Source organism: Oncorhynchus mykiss, chromosome 1 (assembly GCF_013265735.2).
Source record: "Oncorhynchus mykiss isolate Arlee chromosome 1, USDA_OmykA_1.1, whole genome shotgun sequence".
Taxonomy (NCBI): Eukaryota; Metazoa; Chordata; class Actinopteri; order Salmoniformes; family Salmonidae; genus Oncorhynchus; species Oncorhynchus mykiss.
In genome coordinates, this window is record NC_048565.1 from 24,692,867 (window position 1) to 24,711,905 (window position 19,039).

General features: G+C 42.1%; 1 protein-coding gene across 1 annotated transcript; it reads right to left on the minus strand.

Moving 5' to 3' along the window:
* Positions 1-4,820: 4,820 nt before the first annotated feature.
* On the minus strand, positions 4,821-18,596 carry gbrl2 (Gamma-aminobutyric acid receptor-associated protein-like 2). The gene is given in 4 exon segments (NM_001165109.1): positions 4,821-5,268; positions 6,146-6,318; positions 14,198-14,253; positions 18,495-18,596. Coding segments are annotated over 4 exon segments (354 nt in total). The 5' UTR covers positions 18,529-18,596; the 3' UTR covers positions 4,821-5,177.
* Positions 18,597-19,039: the final 443 nt, after the last annotated feature.

Here is a 19,039-nt window from a genome sequence, read left to right on the forward strand (position 1 = left end):
CACCAGTTAATAAGATTGTGAAAGCTCAAATACATACACTTGCACATACACACATACACACACACTCTGCTGCTAATGTCAAAGCCTCTCCACTCGAACTCAGACACAGGAAATGAAGCGGTGTTGGCGGGGCATGGAGGAATGAGGTGGATGTGCAGGCTGATGAGATGCAGGGTCTGGGCCTCAGAGACAGAAACACAGAGGACAGGAATCCTAGGGACATGTTTCCACACCCTGGAAATAAATCCTTTATTTCCTCAGGGGTGTAAAAAGGGTTAATTCCAGAGACATAAACTTATGAATTCTTATTATATGTTTCATTCACCACATGTCACCTCATGTCACCTCATGTCACCTCAGGTATTGTGATTTAGAAGTTAATGCGTCATGGTAACGGACACTGAGTTTCTGTATTTGTTTTTTCTGTTTTGTTTGTGTCTGTAGGGGAAAGGAGCTTTCCATCTAACAACAAACGTTCCTACAACTTCAGACAATGTTCCCTTAAGAGTCTCATTAGGTTTTTAACTAACAATTTCATAGGAATGTTCCCGTGATGTGCAAGGAATGTTTCCAAGAGACCATTCCCTTAATGTAAAATATAATAGAACTTACCCACAATGTGGTTACCATGTTCTAAGAATTTAAGATATGAATGTTCTAGACAGGTTTCATGGGTCCAATTTTATGAGGGTTAGGAGAATATTCTATCATTGTCTCCCAAAACATACTGTACACAGTTTCTTGTTTCGGATACACAGAAATGTTCCTACAAGGTTCCCATGAAACGTGTTTAGAACATTAATATTTTATATTACAGAGAACATGGCAACCATGTTATTTGTATGTTTGGTGGGACATTGATGCAATATTCTCCTAACCCTCAGAAAACTGGACAATGATTGTTCTTGTAATGTTCCCATGAAACCTGTCTATAACATTAATATCTTAATTTCTGAGGACATGGTAACCACATTCTGGGTAAGTTCTATTTGACATTAAGGCAATGGTCTCTTGGAAATATTCCTTGCACATCACGGGAACATTGTTATGAAAATGTTAGTCAATAACCTAACGAGACTCTTAAAGGAACATTCTCTAAAGTTATGGGAACATTTCTTGTTAGCTGGGGAGGTCCTTTCCCCTACAGACACAAACAAACAGAAACAACAAATACAGAAACCCAGTCACCGTTACCATGACGCATTAACCTGAGGTGACAGGAGGTGAGGTGGTGAATGAACCATTGAATGAGAATGAATCATTCTACTTCTATGGAATGAACCCTTTTTATACTACTGAGAAAACTAAGGATTTCTTTCCAGGGTTTCGAAACATATCCCAAGGATTCCTTTGTGTTTCGGTCTCTGAGACCCAGACCCTGCATCTCATCAGCCTGCACATCCACCTCATTCCTCCATGCCCGCCAACACCACTTAATTTCCTGTGTCTGAGTTCGAGTGGAGAGGCTTCGACATTAGCAGCAGAGTGTGTGTGTATGTGTGTATGTGCAAGTGTATGTATTTGAGCTTTCACAATCTTATTAACTGGTAACATGATCCTTAAAAAAAAAATAGAAAGCACTCATTGGGCATACTGCTCCCCTGGACAATTAAATATAGCTGTACTCCAATGGGACAGAGAATGATTTACCCCTAAAGGATGTAAATAAATGGTGATAGTATGCAGGAGATAGTTTTGAGTCTTAAAGGACAACTCTGCATCTTTTAACATATGGTTTGTTATTATGAAGTATTTAGTGAAGTCCTAAACAGTTTTAGTGTCATTTTATGATTTCATCTGTATTTACTGTTTAGAGATGCGCAAAACTGGAAATTGCTTCTCTGTTATGTTTTCAAGTAGGATCCCTGAGATGACTAATACAAGGAAAACAAGTTTACATATCACAATTTGTTACTCTTGTCGAACATGTATGTTAAAAGCTGTGTGTGTGTGTGAGTATCCCTGACCTGCCAATAGACAAAGAGCTATGAATGGTTCAGTGGTTCACCAATCAGGGCCTGGATTGTGCTTTTGTAACAGTATAATTTTAGACCGTCCCCTCGCCCATACCCGGGCGCGAACTAGGGACCTTCTGCACACATCAACAGTCACCCTCGAAGCATCGTTACCCATCGCTCCACAAAAGCCGCGGCCCTTGCAGAGCAAGGGGAACTACTACTTCAAGGTCTCAGAGCAAGTGACGTCACTGATTGAAACGCTATTTAGCGCCCACGCTAACTAAGCTAGCCGTTTCACATCCGTTACACTTTCAATTTACAAATGAACATGCATTTATAAATGAACATGCATAATGTAATCATGTATGTCAAAGTACATCAAATATGTAAGTTGAAAACACTATGTTAAAAGCACTGTGTGTAAGTATCCCAACAGACAAAGAGCTATGAATGGATCAGTGTTTCACCAATCAGGTGAACTGTTACAAGGCATGATGTGTAATGATTATTATAAACATTTCTTTGGGACCCTCAGGCAGTGTCCTGACAACTGATACACAGAAATGTTCTTGCAACATGTCCATGGAATGTGTCTAGACCATTCATACCTTATGTTCTGAGAACATGGCAACCATGTTCTGTGTATGTTTGTTGGGACGTTGATAGAAGGAATATTCTCCTAACCCTCAGAAAACTGGACAGGAATGTTCTTGCAAGGTTCTCATGAAACGTGTCTAGAACATTAATATTTTATATTCTGAAAATATGGCAACCATGTTTGGTGGAACGTTGATGGAACATTCTCCTAACCCCATAGAAAATTAGACAAATGAATATTCTTGCAACGTTCTCATGAAATGTGTTTGGAACATTAATATCTTATATTCCGAGGACATGTCAACCATTTTCTGTGATATTTGGTGGGACATTGATGGAATATTACCCTAATGACAAGACATGCTAAAAAGGTTCTCAGAAGGTTTTTGCTAACATAAACCAGGTTATCATCCAACCTTTTTATGCGAGCAAAGTACATGTGGGATCAAATAACAAACATTTAATGACAGGCCTGATGAAAACAGAACATTTCGGTAAACTTTCCAAATGTCGACAAAACAAAATACACTAGACAAGGTGAGATCTTTTGATGTCAGTGAAATTAATTATGTGAGAAATGTCGGTTGAAATGCTTTTATGCGCAAATATTGATATAATAACCATCATATCGAAGTAAACTTGGAGTCACACTCCACACGTTTGACTTTTTCTCCCCAATTCTGTGATATCCAATTGGTAGTTACAGTCTTGTCCCATCGCTGCAACTCTCGTACGGACTCGGAAGAGGAGGAGGTCGAGAACCATGTGTCCTCCGAAACACGACCCTGCCAAGCTGCACTGGGAAACCATGCAGTTTATTAAGCTACAGATTAAATAAGTTATGATGAACTTCCCAGGGTGGTGAAAGTGCAAGGCGATGAGCTCGTTAAGAACATTGGGCCAGTAACTGAAAGGTTGCTGGTTTGAATGCCCGAGCCAGGAAGGTGGAAAATTCTGCTGTTCTGCTGTTGGGATAAATGGCGTTGGGATAAATGCGGAAGACACATTTTGGTTGAATGCATTCAGTTCTGCAACAGACTAGGTATCTCCCTTTCCAATACATATTGAGTCTAATTTTGGTCATGACATGATCATCGAGGCTTGGCCTGCCATTTGACAAATAACATTTTAGCTCATTTGTCCTTAATAATCTCATCATGTAGGCTATACCCGCATTGTATCTGTGAGCGGTTGGCTAGAGCGCACGTGCCAATACCAGCAGGGGCACACTCACTATATAATGCAACATGTTTTGTGAGAAAACCATCAAAAGAGTTTAAAATGTGATGGTAACCCATTTAACTTGTATTTTTTATTCAGTAAATGGGAATTTAACCACGAAAGGTATTTTTATGTGCACTACATCATCACGCACAGCCCTTTATTCGCAACCAGTCAATTTGATGGAAACACATCTCTGGTGGGAAAATTTTTTTATGTGTATTTTAGAATATTTTCATGAAAATCTCTCGCCAACTGGATGGAAACCTAGCTATAGATAGAATGTCCCCCTAACTAACGGAAAACTGTAGACTCAAACATTAGGGGAATACTACGGGTAACATTACAAAAATGTTCTCCCTCCCTAGAATTGTTAGCTGGGTCCAGATGTACTGGGACTACTAGCAGGCGGCTCTGTCATACCAGCAGGCCTGGCTGCAGCTGCGCTCAGAGGCCTTCTCACTGTGGCTCCGCAGTGACCTAAACCTGCTGCTGTTTCACTTAAGCACAGCACGACACAGCAACAAGGGACTGAGAGACCGGTTTGTCCATAATGCTGTGTGATTTTAGAGGGACATTCAAACACAGGAGAAAGCACACAGCCATACAATGTCATGAAGCATTATTGTACTTGTAGATGAGCCAAGGAAGCAATGGCCAATTTTGTCAGGACATGCAAAGACCTGAGTTTAAAAAGAGTTTGGAGCTCACATGGTCAGTGTCCCCTCCTAGCCCTTTTGGTTGCTTTGTCTTAATTATGATTATTTCAATTCTAGTTTCATGTGTCTATGGAGAGCTTTGAGGAATGTGGCAAAGTGGAATGCGGAAAAGTGGTAGATATGTTCATGAGATCTGAGTCAATATATACAGTATGTGTGACAGTCTTTGCTCCTGTATGTGTCCAGAATGATATATGCATCCGCAAATATTTTTCTGTTAAGAAAATTCAATTGTTGTTTTGAATGAGTACAGAGAATAAGAGCCATTTCATGTGTTTTTATTGGTCATCAAGCTACCTTACCTTTCATATATTCAAAAGATTGGTACAGTATATATCATCTTTAAAGATAATAAACAGATCAAACAACATTGATCAATTAAAACAAAACCGTTATTACTGTATATCATAGCTGACATTAATATGTTAAACTGCTAATAATAATGCAACAACATTCTTTACCTGAAAGTAATCAAACGTACAATTTATAGTTTCAATATAATATGGTATGAGTGATACTAGTAATAGAAATGCATGATTAATGTTGAGGTTTCTAACACACTTCTTCCACACATCTTTCTCTATTATGATAGCGATACAATCAAGCTTGTCTGCAAGAAACAATGGGATGATTGGGTCAAGTAGGATGCAAGGGTTGTGTCAACTCAACTTTGTGTGAAGGCCTAGAAACCAAATGTGTTCTCGCCACTGTACGCCATGTACAGAAAGCCATCCCCATCTCTCTCTTTCTCATATAGCTGTCCCATTGTCAGACTGCAGGATAGAGAAAGACATTGGTCACATTTTGAACATACATTTTCCAGAACACACAAAGATTTAAAACAGATACATCGTCCAACCAGACAAATGTCGAACTCAGAACACAAATGCATGAACATACTCCTCTATTAGTCTCGCGTGGCCATACTATAAGCTGAAAATCAAGGTTCCTCCAATACATACAATAAACATTCAGGACCTCATCTGATATCTGAGTCACCCGTGATCTGTTCAAAAATGTTATCTTACATCAGAATGGTATTGTCTATAGATAAACAAGGAAGCTGAGTTTTTAAGAATCTAATTTCAAGGTTTAATCAGTCAAACCCCATAATCATGTGTACAGTCTACCCACATAATGCATTGGTAGGTATATGTATTTTACAGGTTTTTGACAGATAGTACTCACAATCAGACCCAGCTAGAGAGAGTGTGATTGGGGTAGATTTGTAGGTGTGATTACGTGAAAGTCATTTCTTGTTGGCAGACTACGTAACATAATGTCTGATCAAATTACGTGAGATTTTAGTTCTGTATTAACCAAGATCAGGTGTAAGTGAAGGAGATTGGTGTGGCTATACTCTCTTTCACAGGGAGATTGATTTAACAGAGACTGAAACTGAAGGTTCATTGTCTTTCGTTACAGAGATGGACACAAACAAATGCACATAGCGACCACATGGGATGAAACCTAGGCTGGTCTAAGAATGCAACAGTTCTTGAAGACAAAAAGTAAAATGTGGATGGTTGTATAACACGGTAGAATCATTGGGACAGAGTGAACAACAATGCACTCAGGACTCATCTAGTGTTTTGAGAAATACTACTCACAGCCCCACCCCTTCCTCCAATTAAATCAATTTAATCTCACCTGGACTGGGGAACAGTTTTGTCAACAAAGAGAAAAATAGCTTTCTCCGAGGGCAGCTGGATGCGCTTCCTGATGATCCACATGAACTGGGCCACTGTGATGTCAGAAGGGACCAAGTATTTTCTCTTGTCGATGTCCACTATCTGTGAGCCAGACACTTTCTCCACTATCACCTGAGAAGCAGATTAATAACATATTTAAACACACACACACACACACACACACCAACAGGGATATGACGTATAACATCCTTTTGTGTTAAGATGTACGCACAGCCAAAAACAAACATTCCAGAGATTTTACACAATCCAGTGTGCTCAATATTTTATTTATTTAATATTTATTCAGCCAGGTACATCGTTCCAATAACGACCTTTTTGTACATTGACATATAACACATTAAAACAGGTGTAGAACAGGGTCTCTCTGGTCCTGGATCTTGGACCCGCTACTCAACCAGGTCCAGGATTCGTTTCAGGCAGGGTTTGTTTGCATTTCATACATGCTTTATAGCGCGGATCAGGTTATAAAACGCTCCAGGATCTGGATCATAAAAGGGATATGTGAAACCGCCTATAGAAATCCTATTACATTACTAGAGGGGCTATGCCATCAATCCTAAAAGTTACAGAAGGGGGTGAAAATGGCAGGGAAAAATCCAGACCAGTCTACTTGGAATGAATGGCAGTAGAGGCGTCAGTTATGCACTTCCTGATTTTACTTGTGCAGGAAAATAAAAGTAAGGCATGTAAAATAGAAGAAATTGTGTAAAATAATTATTGTCGACCTACAATATTGTCATATAATTAAGTTCAGTTTATATGGGTTTTATACACATTTTCTGTATAAACAGCCTCTAAAATACAAGTAAACAGACATAAATGTTTGTGCTATTATATGACACAATATCAGTACTTCTTAAATGTACAACTTGTCTAAGTCCTTTCGTCAACTGACTTCAGCCAGTGTATGATTATGGATTGACTGTATTGTTTGAACAGAATGTTGGCATATTGGCAGTTAATTACATTTTTGGGGGGTGAAGAATTCCTATAAAACTGTCTGGCTAGCTAGCCAACAAAACATACCATGCAGATAAATTCTTCAAATTAATTGTTGTGGGGCTTGCGAAGCAAAAGCCCTAGCATCAATCCTCGACAAACTTCCTTGCAAACAATTGCCATTTTGACCACTCCCCCAACAAGTCAGACAAAAGCATAGATGGTATGAAATCTTCCCCTACTTCCCCTAAATGGATTAGGAATAGCATCTACCAATCTGTAGATAAAGCTGTTTTTAGAAGTCATCAACTGATCTCTTTCTAGCTGCAGTAAATCAAGTCAGAAGTTAGAAGAAGAATTACTTACCAACAAACAACAGCTACAATTTCCAATAAAACAACATCATGTTTTGAAGTTCACATTCCTTTGCTTCTTCTAACAACACTATCATGAATCTAGCAAATATGTTTTGTGGGACAGAGTGCAGTATTTATACTGAGCAAAAATATAAAACGCAACATGTAAATTGTTGGTCCCATGTTTTGTGAGCTAAAATAAAATATCTCATACATTTTCCATATGCACAAAAATCTTATTTCGCTCAAATTTTGTGCACAAATTTGACTTTACATCCCTGTTAGTAAGGATTTCTCCTTTGCCAAGGTAATTCATCCACCTGACTGGTGTGGTATATCAAGAAGCTGATTAAACAGCATGATCATTACACAGGTGCACCTTGTGCTGAGGACAATAAAAGGTACAGTTTTGTCACACAACACAATGCCACAGATGTTTTGAGGGAGCGTGTGAATTGGTCTCCTTGTGGCGGGCCGGGCCAGGCACTTGCAGGCTGACTTCGGTCGTCAGTCGAACAGTGTTTCCTCCAACACATCGGTGGAGCTGGCTTCCGGGTTAAGCGTGCGAGTGTTTTAAGAAGCGCGGCTTGGCGGGTCATGTTTCAGAGGATACATGACTCAACCTTCACCTCTCCCAAGCCAGTTGGGGAGTTGCAGGGATGAGACAAGATTGTAATCATGAAAATGGGGAGAAAAAGGGGGTAAAAATGACACAACAATGAATAAATAATAATAATTTATCAACTATAACTATACTGAACATAAATATAAATGCAACATGTAACAATTTCAACGATTTTACTGAGTTACATTAAATTCTCTGGCAACATCTCTGGTGGACATTCCAGAAGTCAGAATTGCAATTGCACGCTCCTTCAAAATTTGAGACATCTGTGGCATTTTGTTGTGTGACAAAACTGCATATTTTAGAATGGCCTTTTTTTCTCCCCAGCACAAGGCGTAAAATAAATACAGCATTTCTTTCTTTCAGGTCTTGACGAGAAAAAAAACGGTCTGATGTTCTCTTCTGTGCTGTTCAACCAATCCAGTATATGTGGATGAGGAGTTAAGATGGAATGTCACCTTGTTAAAGATATTCTCCAGAACTTGTGTATACTTTTTAGCCAGTAGTTTTGAAAGTAGCGCCCACGAGCCAAAAGTGGTCCCAAAAATTGCGTACTACTTCACAAATGTGCAGATATGTGCACCACGTCATTGCTCTCTCTCTCTCTCTCTTGCTCTACTTCCTAGCTGTCAGTTAATTGGCGAGGGGCTGAACCTCCTTGGCTGAAACTCGAATTGCTAGGTGGCTGGCCTGTGGAGGTAAATGTAGGGTAATTGGCGATGCACAGCCTTCAAACTAGGTATTTTGTGTCTATGCAGAATAGGCGCCGACAGAGATGGCCTCCTCGCTTCGCGTTCCTAGGAAACTATGCAGTTTTTTTGTTTTTTTACGTGTTATTTCTTACATTGGTACCCCAGGTCATCTTAGGTTTCATTACATACAGTCGAGAAGAACTACTGAACATAAGAGCAGCGTCAACTCACCATCAGTACAACCAAGAATATGACTTTCGCGAAGCGGATCCTGTGTTCTGCCTTTCACCCCGGACAACGGAATGGATCCCAGCCGGCGACCCAAAAAAACGACTTCGTAAAAGGGGGAAATGAAGCGGTCTTCTGGTCAGACTCCGGAGACGGGCACATCGTGCACCACTCCCTAGCATTCTTCTCGCCAATGTCCAGTGTCTTGACAACAAGGTTGATGAAATCCGAGCAAGGGTAGCATTCCAGAGGGACATCAGAGACTGTAACGTTCTTTGCTTCACAGAAACATGGCTCACTGGAGAGACGCTATCGGAGTCGGTGCAACCAGCTGGTTTCTCCGCGCATCGCGCCGACAGAAACAAACATGTTTCTGGTAAGAAGAGGGGCGGGGGCGTATGCTTCATGGTTAACGTGACGTGGTGTGGCCACAACAACATACAGGAACTCAAGTCCTTCTGTTCACCTGATTTAGAATTCCTCACAATCAAATGCCGACCGCATTATCTGCCAAGGGAATTCTCTTCGATTATAATCACAGCCGTATATATTCCCCCCCAAGCAGACACATCGATGGCTCTGAACAAACTTTATTTGACTCTTTGCATACTGGAATCCATATATCCGGAGGCTGCATTCATTGTAGCTGGGGATTTTAACAAGGCTAATCTGAAAACAAGACTCCCTAAATTGTATCAGCATATCGATTGCGCAACCAGGGCTGGAAAAACCTTGGATCATTCATATTCTAACTTCTGCGACGCATATGAGGCCCTGCCCCGTTCTCCTTTCGGAAAAGCTGACCACGACTCCATTTTGTTGATCCCTACCTACAGACAGAAACTAAAACAAGAAGCTCCCGAGCTGAGGTCTGTTCAACGCTGGTCCGACCAATCTGATTCCACACTCCAAGATTGCTTCCATCACGTGGACTGGGATATGTTTCGTATTGCGTCAGACAACAACATTGACGAATACGCTGATTCGGTGAGCGAGGTCATTAGAACATGCGTTGAAGATGTCGTTCCCATAGCAACGATTAAAACATTCCCAAACCAGAAACCGTGGATTGATGGCAGCATTCGCGTGAAACTGAAAGCGCGAACCACTGCTTTTAATCAGGGCAAGGTGACCGGAAACATGACCGAATACAAACAGTGTAACTATTCCCTCCGCAAGGCAATCAAACAAGCTAAGCGTCAGTATAGAGACAAAGTAGAATCTCAATTCAACGGCTCAGACACAAGAGGTATGTGGCAGGGTCTACAGTCAATCACGGATTACAAAAAGAAAACCAGCCCCATCACGGACCAGGATGTCTTGCTCCCTGGCAGACTAAATCACTTTTTTGCCCGCTTTGAGGACAATACAGTGCCACTGACAAGGCCCGCAACTAAAACATGCAGACTCTCCTTCACTGCAGCCAACGCGAGGAAAACATTTAAACGTGTAAACCCTCGCAAGGCTGCAGGCCCAGACGGAATCCCCAGCCGCGCCCTCAGAGCATGCGCAGACCAGCTGGCTGGTGTGTTTACGGACATATTCAATCAATCACTATCCCAGTCTGTTGTTCCCACATGCTTCAAGAGGGCCACCATTGTTCCTGTTCCCAAGAAAGCTAAGGTAACTGAGCTAAACAACTACCGCCACGTAGCACTCACTTCCGTCATCATGAAGTGCTTTGAGAGACTAGTCAAGGACCATATCACCTCCACCCTACCTGACACCCTAGACCCACTCCAATTTGCTTACCGCCCAAATAGGTCCACAGACGACGCAATCTCAACCACACTGCACACTGCCCTAACCCATCTGGACAAGAGGAATACCTATGTGAGAATGCTGTTCATCGACTACAGCTCGGCATTTAACACCATAGTGCCCTCCAAGCTCGTCATCAAGCTCGAGACCCTGGGTCTCGACCCCGCCCTGTGCAACTGGGTACTGGACTTCCTGACGGGCCGCCCCCAGGTGGTGAGGGTAGGCAACAACATCTCCACCCCGCTGATCCTCAACACTCGGGCCCCACAAGGGTGCGTTCTGAGCCCTTTCCTGTACTCCCTGTTCACCCACGACTGCGTGGGCACGCACGCCTCCAACTCAATCATCAAGTTTGCGGACGACACAACAGTGGTAGGCTTGATTACCAACAACGACGAGACGGCCTACAGGGAGGAGGTGAGGGCCCTCGGAGTGTGGTGTCAGGAAAACAACCTCACACTCAACGTCAACAAAACTAAGGAGATGATTGTGGACTTCAGGAAACAGCAGAGGGAACACCCCCCTATCCACATCGATGGAACAGTAGTGGAGAGGGTAGTAAGTTTTAAGTTCCTCGGCGTACACATCACAGACAAACTGAATTGGTCCACCCACACAGACAGCATCGTGAAGAAGGCGCAGCAGCGCCTCTTCAACCTCAGGAGGCTGAAGAAATTTGGCTTGTCACCAAAAGCACTCACAAACTTCTACAGATGCACAATCGAGAGCATCCTGTCGGGCTGTATCACCGCCTGATACGGCAACTGCTCCGCCCACAACCGTAAGGCTCTCCAGAGGGTAGTGAGGTCTGAACAACGCATCACCGGGGGCAAACTACCTGCCCTCCAGGACACCTACACCACCCGATGTCACAGGAAGGCCAAAAAGATCATCAAGGACAACAACCACCCGAGCCACTGCCTGTTCACCCCGCTATCATCCAGAAGACGAGGTCAGTACAGGTGCATCAAAGCTGGGACCGAGAGACTGAAAAACAGCTTCTATCTCAAGGCCATCAGACTGTTAAACAGCCACCACTAACATTGAGTGGCTGCTGCCAACACACTGACTCAACTCCAGCCACTTTAATAATGGGAATTGATGGAAAATGATGTAAAATATATCACTAGCCACTTTAAACAATGCTACCTAATATAATGTTTACATACCCTACATTATTCATCTCATACGTATACGTATATACTGTACTCTATATCATCTACTGCATCTTTATGTAATACATGTATCACTAGCCACTTTAACTATGCCACTTTGTTTACATACTCATCTCATATGTATATACTGCACTCAATACCATCTACTGTATCTTGCCTATGCCGCTCTGTACCATCACTCATTCATATATACACTGCTCAAAAAAATAAAGGGAACACTTAAACAACACAATGTAACTCCAAGTCAATCACACTTCTGTGAAATCAAACTGTCCACTTAGGAAGCAACACTGATTGACAATACATTTCACATGCTGTTGTGCAAATGGAATAGACAACAGGTGGAAATTATAGGCAATTAGCAAGACACCCCCAATAAAAGAGTGGTTCTGCAGGTGGTGACCACAGACCACTTCTCAGTTCTTATGCTTCCTGGCAGATGTTTTGGTCACTTTTGAATGCTGCTGGTGCTTTCACTCTAGTGGTAGCATGAGACGGAGTCTACAACCCACACAAGTGGCTCAGGTAGTGCAGCTCATCCAGGATGGAACATCAATGCGAGCTGTGGCAAGAAGGTTTGCTGTGTCTGTCAGCGTAGTGTCCAGAGCATGGAGGCGCTACCAGGAGACAGGTCAGTACATCAGGAGACGTGGAGGAGGCCGTAGGAGGGCAACAACCCAGCAGCAGGACCGCTACCCCCGCCTTTGCGCAAGGAGGAGCACTGCCAGAGCCCTGCAAAATGACCTCCAGCAGGCCACAAATGTGCATGTGTCTGCTCAAACGGTCAGAAATAGACTCCATGAGGGTGGTATGAGGGCCCGACGTCCACAGGTGGGGGTTGTGCTTACAGCCCAACATCGTGCAGGACGTTTGGCATTTGCCAGAGAAAACCAAGATTGGCAAATTCGCCACTGGCGCCCTGTGCTCTTCACAGATGAAAGCAGGTTCACAATGAGCACATGTGACAGACGTGACAGAGTCTGGAGATGACGTGGAGAACGTTCTGCTGCCTGCAACATCCTCCAGCATGACCAGTTTGGCGGTGGCTCAGTCATGGTGTGGGGTAGCATTTCTATGGGGGGCCGCACAGCCCTCCATGTGCTCGCCAGAGGTAGCCTGACTGCCATTAGGTACCAAAATGAGATCCTCAGACCCCTTGTGAGGCCATATGCTGGTGCGGTTGGCCCTGGGTTCCTCCTAATGCAAGACAATGCTAGACCTCATGTGGCTGGAGTGTGTCAGCAGTTCCTGCAAGAGGAAGGCATTGATGCTATGGACTGGCCCGCCTATTCCCCAGACCTGAATCCAATTGAGCACATCTGGGACATCATGTCTCACTCCATCCACAAACGCCACGTTGCACCACAGACTGTCCAGGAGTTGGCAGATGCTTTAGTCCAGGTCTGGGAGGAGATCCCTAAGGAGACCATCCGCCACCTCATCAGGAGCATTCCCAGGCGTTGTAGGGAGGTCATACAGGCACGTGGAGGCCACACACACTACTGAGCCTCATTTTGACTTGTTTTAAGGACATTACATCAAAGTTGGATCAGCCTGTAGTGTGGTTTTCCACTTTAATTTTGAGTGTGACTCCAAATCCAGACCTCCATGGGTTGATACATTTGATTTCCATTGATAATGTTTGTGTGATTTTGTTGTCAGCACATTCAGCTATGTAAAGAAAAAAGTATTTAATAAGAATATTTCATTCATTCAGATCTAGGATGTGTTATTTTAGTGTTCCCTTTATTTTTTTGAGCAGTGTATTCATGTACATATTCTTTATCCCCTTACACTTGTGTCTATAAGGTAGTGGTTTTGGAATTGTTAGCTAGATTACTTGTTGGTTATTACTGCATTGTCGGAACTAGAAGCACAAGCATTTCGCTACACTCGCATTAACATCTGCTAACCATGTGTATGTGACAAATAAAATTTGATTTGATTTAATTGAGGTAAAACAGTAATTCTGCTTATAGATTATGCATGTATGAACTACACATTAACACATCCAGGCCAAAGCGGGAGATTTTTTAAAACGTACTAGTTGCCAAAGTACCGGCACATGAAAAGCAGAAGTTGCGTCACAGACTAGCTTTAGCTTTCCATTTCAGCTGAAAACCGGATGCATCCGGTTGTTTCAGGCTGAGGGTGCATAGACACTAACACCGGAAAACACTCTAACCCCTAGGTCAATCCCTTTCACTCACTCACCGGTACCCTGTCAGGATATTTGTTGCGTATTTTGGCAGACTCCACACATCGGTGTTCTGAGAAAGAGAAGAAAAAAGTAGGATTAGATGCACAGGCATAGGTAGTGGCATGATATAGCTACTTACATTAGATTAGATAGATTTATTGTCCTCCTAAAAGGAAATTCCTTTCCACAGCTCATACATTTACCTCCATTCACTTAAGACAGCAGATAAACAGAAGACTGAGACAGCACAGTAAACAGTAATAGTAGGTAGTAATAGAGTCATTTTGGATATGTTCTACTGATGATGTGAGGGAACACACTTGTTTTAAGCATTCCATGTGGAAGCAATGTGCAATGCCAATACAGTGCATTTGGAAAGTATTCAGATCCCTTAACGTTTTCCACATTTTGTTACGTTACAACCTTAATCTAAAATGTATTAAATTGTTTTTCCCCCTCATCATTCTACACACAATACCCCAAAATGACAAAGCAAAAACAGTTTTTTAGAAATGTTTACAAATGTATAAAAAATGTAAAACTGAAATATCACATTTACATAAATATTCAGACCTTTTACTCAGTACTTTGTTAAAGCACCTTTGGCAGCGATTACAGCCTCACTTGTATTTGGGGAGTTTCTTATCTGCAGATCCTCTCAAGCTGTCAGGTTAGATGGGGAGCGTCGCTGAACAGTTACAGTGCCTTGCGAAAGTATTTGGCCCCCTTGAACTTTGCGACCTTTTGCCACATTTCAGGCTTCAAACATAAAGATATAAAACTGTATTTTTTTGTGAAGAATCAACAACAAGTGGGACACAATCATGAAGTGGAACGACATTTATTGGATATTTAAAACTTTTTTGAGGATGTGAGGATCTCTGAATGATCCAATGTTGACCTAAATGACTAATGATGATAAATACAATCCACATGTGTGTAATCAAGTCTCCGTATAAATGCACCTGCACTGTGATAGTCTCAGAGGTTCGTTAAAAGCGCAGAGAGCATCATGAAGAACAAGGAACACACCAGGCAGGTCCGAGATACTGTTGTGAAGAAGTTTAAAGCCGGATTTGGATACAAAAAGATTTCCCAAGCTTTAAACATCCCAAGGAGCACTGTGCAAGCGATAATATTGAGATGGAAGGAGTATCAGACCACTGCAAATCTACCAAGACCTGGCCGTCCCTCTAAACTTTCAGCTCATACAAGGAGAAGACTGATCAGAGATGCAGCCAAGAGGCCCATGATCACTCTGGATGAACTGCAGAGATCTACAGCTGAGGTGGGAGACTCTGTCCATAGGACAACAATCAGTCGTATATTGCACAAATCTGGCCTTTATGGAAGAGTGGCAAGAAGAAAGCCATTTCTTAAAGATATCCATAAAAAGTGTTGTTTAAAGTTTGCCACAAGCCACCTGGGAGACACACCAAACATGTGGAAGAAGGTGCTCTGGTCAGATGAAACCAAAATTGAACTTTTTGGCAACAATGCAAAACGTTATGTTTGGCGTAAAAGCAACACAGCTGAACACACCATCCCCACTGTCAAACATGGTGGTGGCAGCATCATGGTTTGGGCCTGCTTTTCTTCAGCAGGGACAGGGAAGATGGTTAAAATTGATGGGAAGATGGATGGAGCCAAATACAGGACCATTCTGGAAGAAAACCTGATGGAGTCTGCAAAAGACCTGAGACTGGGACGGAGATTTGTCTTCCAACAAGACAATGATCCAAAACATAAAGCAAAATCTACAATGGAATGGTTCAAAAATAAACATATCCAGGTGTTAGAATGGCCAAGTCAAAGTCCAGACCTGAATCCAATCGAGAATCTGTGGAAAGAACTGAAAACTGCTGTTCACAAATGCTCTCCATCCAACCTCACTGAGCTCGAGCTGTTTTGCAAGGAGGAATGGGAAAAAAATTCAGTCTCTCGATGTGCAAAACTGATAGAGACATACCCCAAGCGACTTACAGCTGTAATCGCAGCAAAAGGTGGCGCTACAAAGTATTAACTTAAGGGGGCTGAATAATTTTGCACGGCCAATTTTTCAGTTTTTGATTTGTTAAAAAAGTTTGAAATATCCAATAAATGTCGTTCCACTTCATGATTGTGTCCCACTTGTTGTTGATTCTTCACAAAAAAATACAGTTTTTTATCTTTATGTTTGAAGCCTGAAATGTGGCAAAAGGTCGCAAAGTTCAAGGGGGCCGAATACTTTTGCAAGGCACTGTATTTGTCCCGGAGCCACTCCTGTGTTGTCTTGTTTTCACCCCATTCTGAGGTCCTGAGGACTCTGGAGAAGGTCTTCATCAACGATCTCTCTGTACTTTGCACCGTTCATCTTTCCATCAATCCTGACTAGTCTCCCAGTCCCTGCGGCTGAAAAAAATCGGTGCCAGGTTTCCTCCAGATGTTACAGTTGGCAATCAGGTCAGAGTTCAATCTTGGTTTCTTTCAATCTTGGTTTGTTTCTCATGGTCTGAGAGTCCGTTGGGTGCCTTTTGTAAAACTTCAAGCGGGCTGTCATGTGCCTTTTACTAAGGACTGGCTTCTGTCTGGCCACTCTACCATAAAGGCCTGATTGGTGGAGTGCTGTAGAGATGGTTGTCCTTTTGGAAGGTTCTCCCATCTCCACAGAGGATTTTGGAGCTCTGTCTGAGTGACCATCGGGTTCTTGGTCACCTCCCTGACCAAGGCCCTTCTCCCCCGATTGCTCAGTTTGGACGGGTGGCCAGCTCTAGGAAGAGTCTTGGTGGTTCCAAACTTCTTCCACTTTAGAATAATGAAGGCCACTGTGTGCTTGGGGACCTTCAACGCTGCAGAAATAATTTGGTACCCTTCCCCAGATCTGTGCCTCGACACAATCCTGTCTCCGAGCTCTACGGACAATTCCTTTGACCTCATGGCTTGGTTTTTGCTCTGACATAAACTATTAACTGTGGGACCTTATATAGACAGGTGTGTGCCTTACAATCATGTCCAATCAATTGAATCTACCACAGGTGGATTCCAATGAAGTTGTGGAAACATCTCAAGGATGATGAATGGAAACAGGATGCATCTGAGCTCAATCTTGAGTCTCTTGGCAAAGGGTCTGAATACTTTGTAAAATAAGGTATTTCTGTTCTGCAAAAATGTCTAAAAACCTGTTTTCGCTTTGTCATTGTGGGGTATTGTGTGTGGATTGATGAGGATTTTTATTTATTTAATACATTTTAGAATAAGGCTGTAACATAACAACATGTGGAAAAAGGGAAGGGGTCTGAACACTTTCCAAATGCACTGTACATACATGTATCTCAACACATATGTCTGTCAACTTTCAACTAATGTTTCAGACATAGTAATGATCTAGATAGCTATATGAGTTCATGTTAGATTTACTAGACTAGAGCTCAACCTTTGCCATTATACAGCTGGTTTCTGGCAGCCATGCCATGTCATGCATGACACTAGAACCCTTTTCAAACTACTGAGGTGAGCAAAGTACAGCCAAGCTGAGCGGTACTGGACTGTTTACACACCCACCACAGATGCCAAGCTGAAAAGGACTATGTGAAAAGAAAATATCAAAGCCAGATCAGAACAGTTTGGACCGGATTCGACACAATAATGTGAAAACAGTATAAGTGTGAGGATTCCATGGAGGTTCAATGCTGTCAGTTTCATTAGCCTAGATATAAGCCCTATAATTAGACATAATTGAGTAGATCCTTTATCAAGTGATAAGATTAAAATAAGAAAATGGTGTAAAGTACATGAAAACACATTTGGAATGGGGGACAAAATGGGCGTTTTCCGTCAGATAATTGTTAGTTTATAACTGCTTATATGTTGGGACAGTTCTCTCTCTCAATTTTGTCTCTTTAAAAAAATAATTATCAATGTAATAACCTGCATTAATAAATGCTGTTTATATATATATATATTAAATAGTGTGCTATTATGTTCCCTATTCTTAAAGACCTTAATATGCATGCATAATATGCATTACTGAAGGGAACAAGTAAGGTTCAGGGAGGGTAACGTTGGCCTACTTGTGATTCGAGTAAAAGTTATGATGGTGTTTACAAAATACATTATCTTACGAATAACCTGTAGGCCAGTACGTGAACACATTCACCATATTAACCTTTTGTTCAAGCTCCAAGCCTTATTTGTGTGTTTGTGGCTCAACGTACGGCACATGCAATCTATTCTGCTCATGCCATCATCAGTTTGGCACTTCAAAACCGATAACTAAATCTGTACAGGAGATAACACAGGCAATTACATGTGACATAATTAAAATCCCTTTACCGAGGGAATGATCCTCTTTAAACATCCATTTCATTTTTGCAGAATCCTCGCGCTATGACGTGATGTTGAAATTCAAATCTGAAGGTGTAAACAGGCAGGTTATTGTCGATTTTATGTAAAACAACTAAAATGTAAACAATGTAGCAGCAACCCTTCGAACGCCTGTCTAGCCCAAGGAGGTGGTGGTGATGTCACTGTCTGGTTGTACCATTTCTATTCTTTAGGGGTCCGGGGAGGGGGGGATTGTCAACTGTAAAACTACAGACAGAACAATGAGACAGATATTTCATCCGATGCATCCGTTTTGCGTTTCCACTCACTACCAAATATGGTAGTGGGAGAAAGCCCACTGGCCGTCGTTGGGAGAAGATGGAACTAGATTGATTTTGGACGATATTCTGCACGTTTTCTCATCGATTAAATATTTGATTTCAATACAGTTTTATGTTCCCCAAACTAGAATGTGTTATGAATATAGTTTTGTGGAACCTTTATAGACCCTTTGCAAAATAAAATAAAAATGTGTTGTTTAGGAGCGCAAAGGC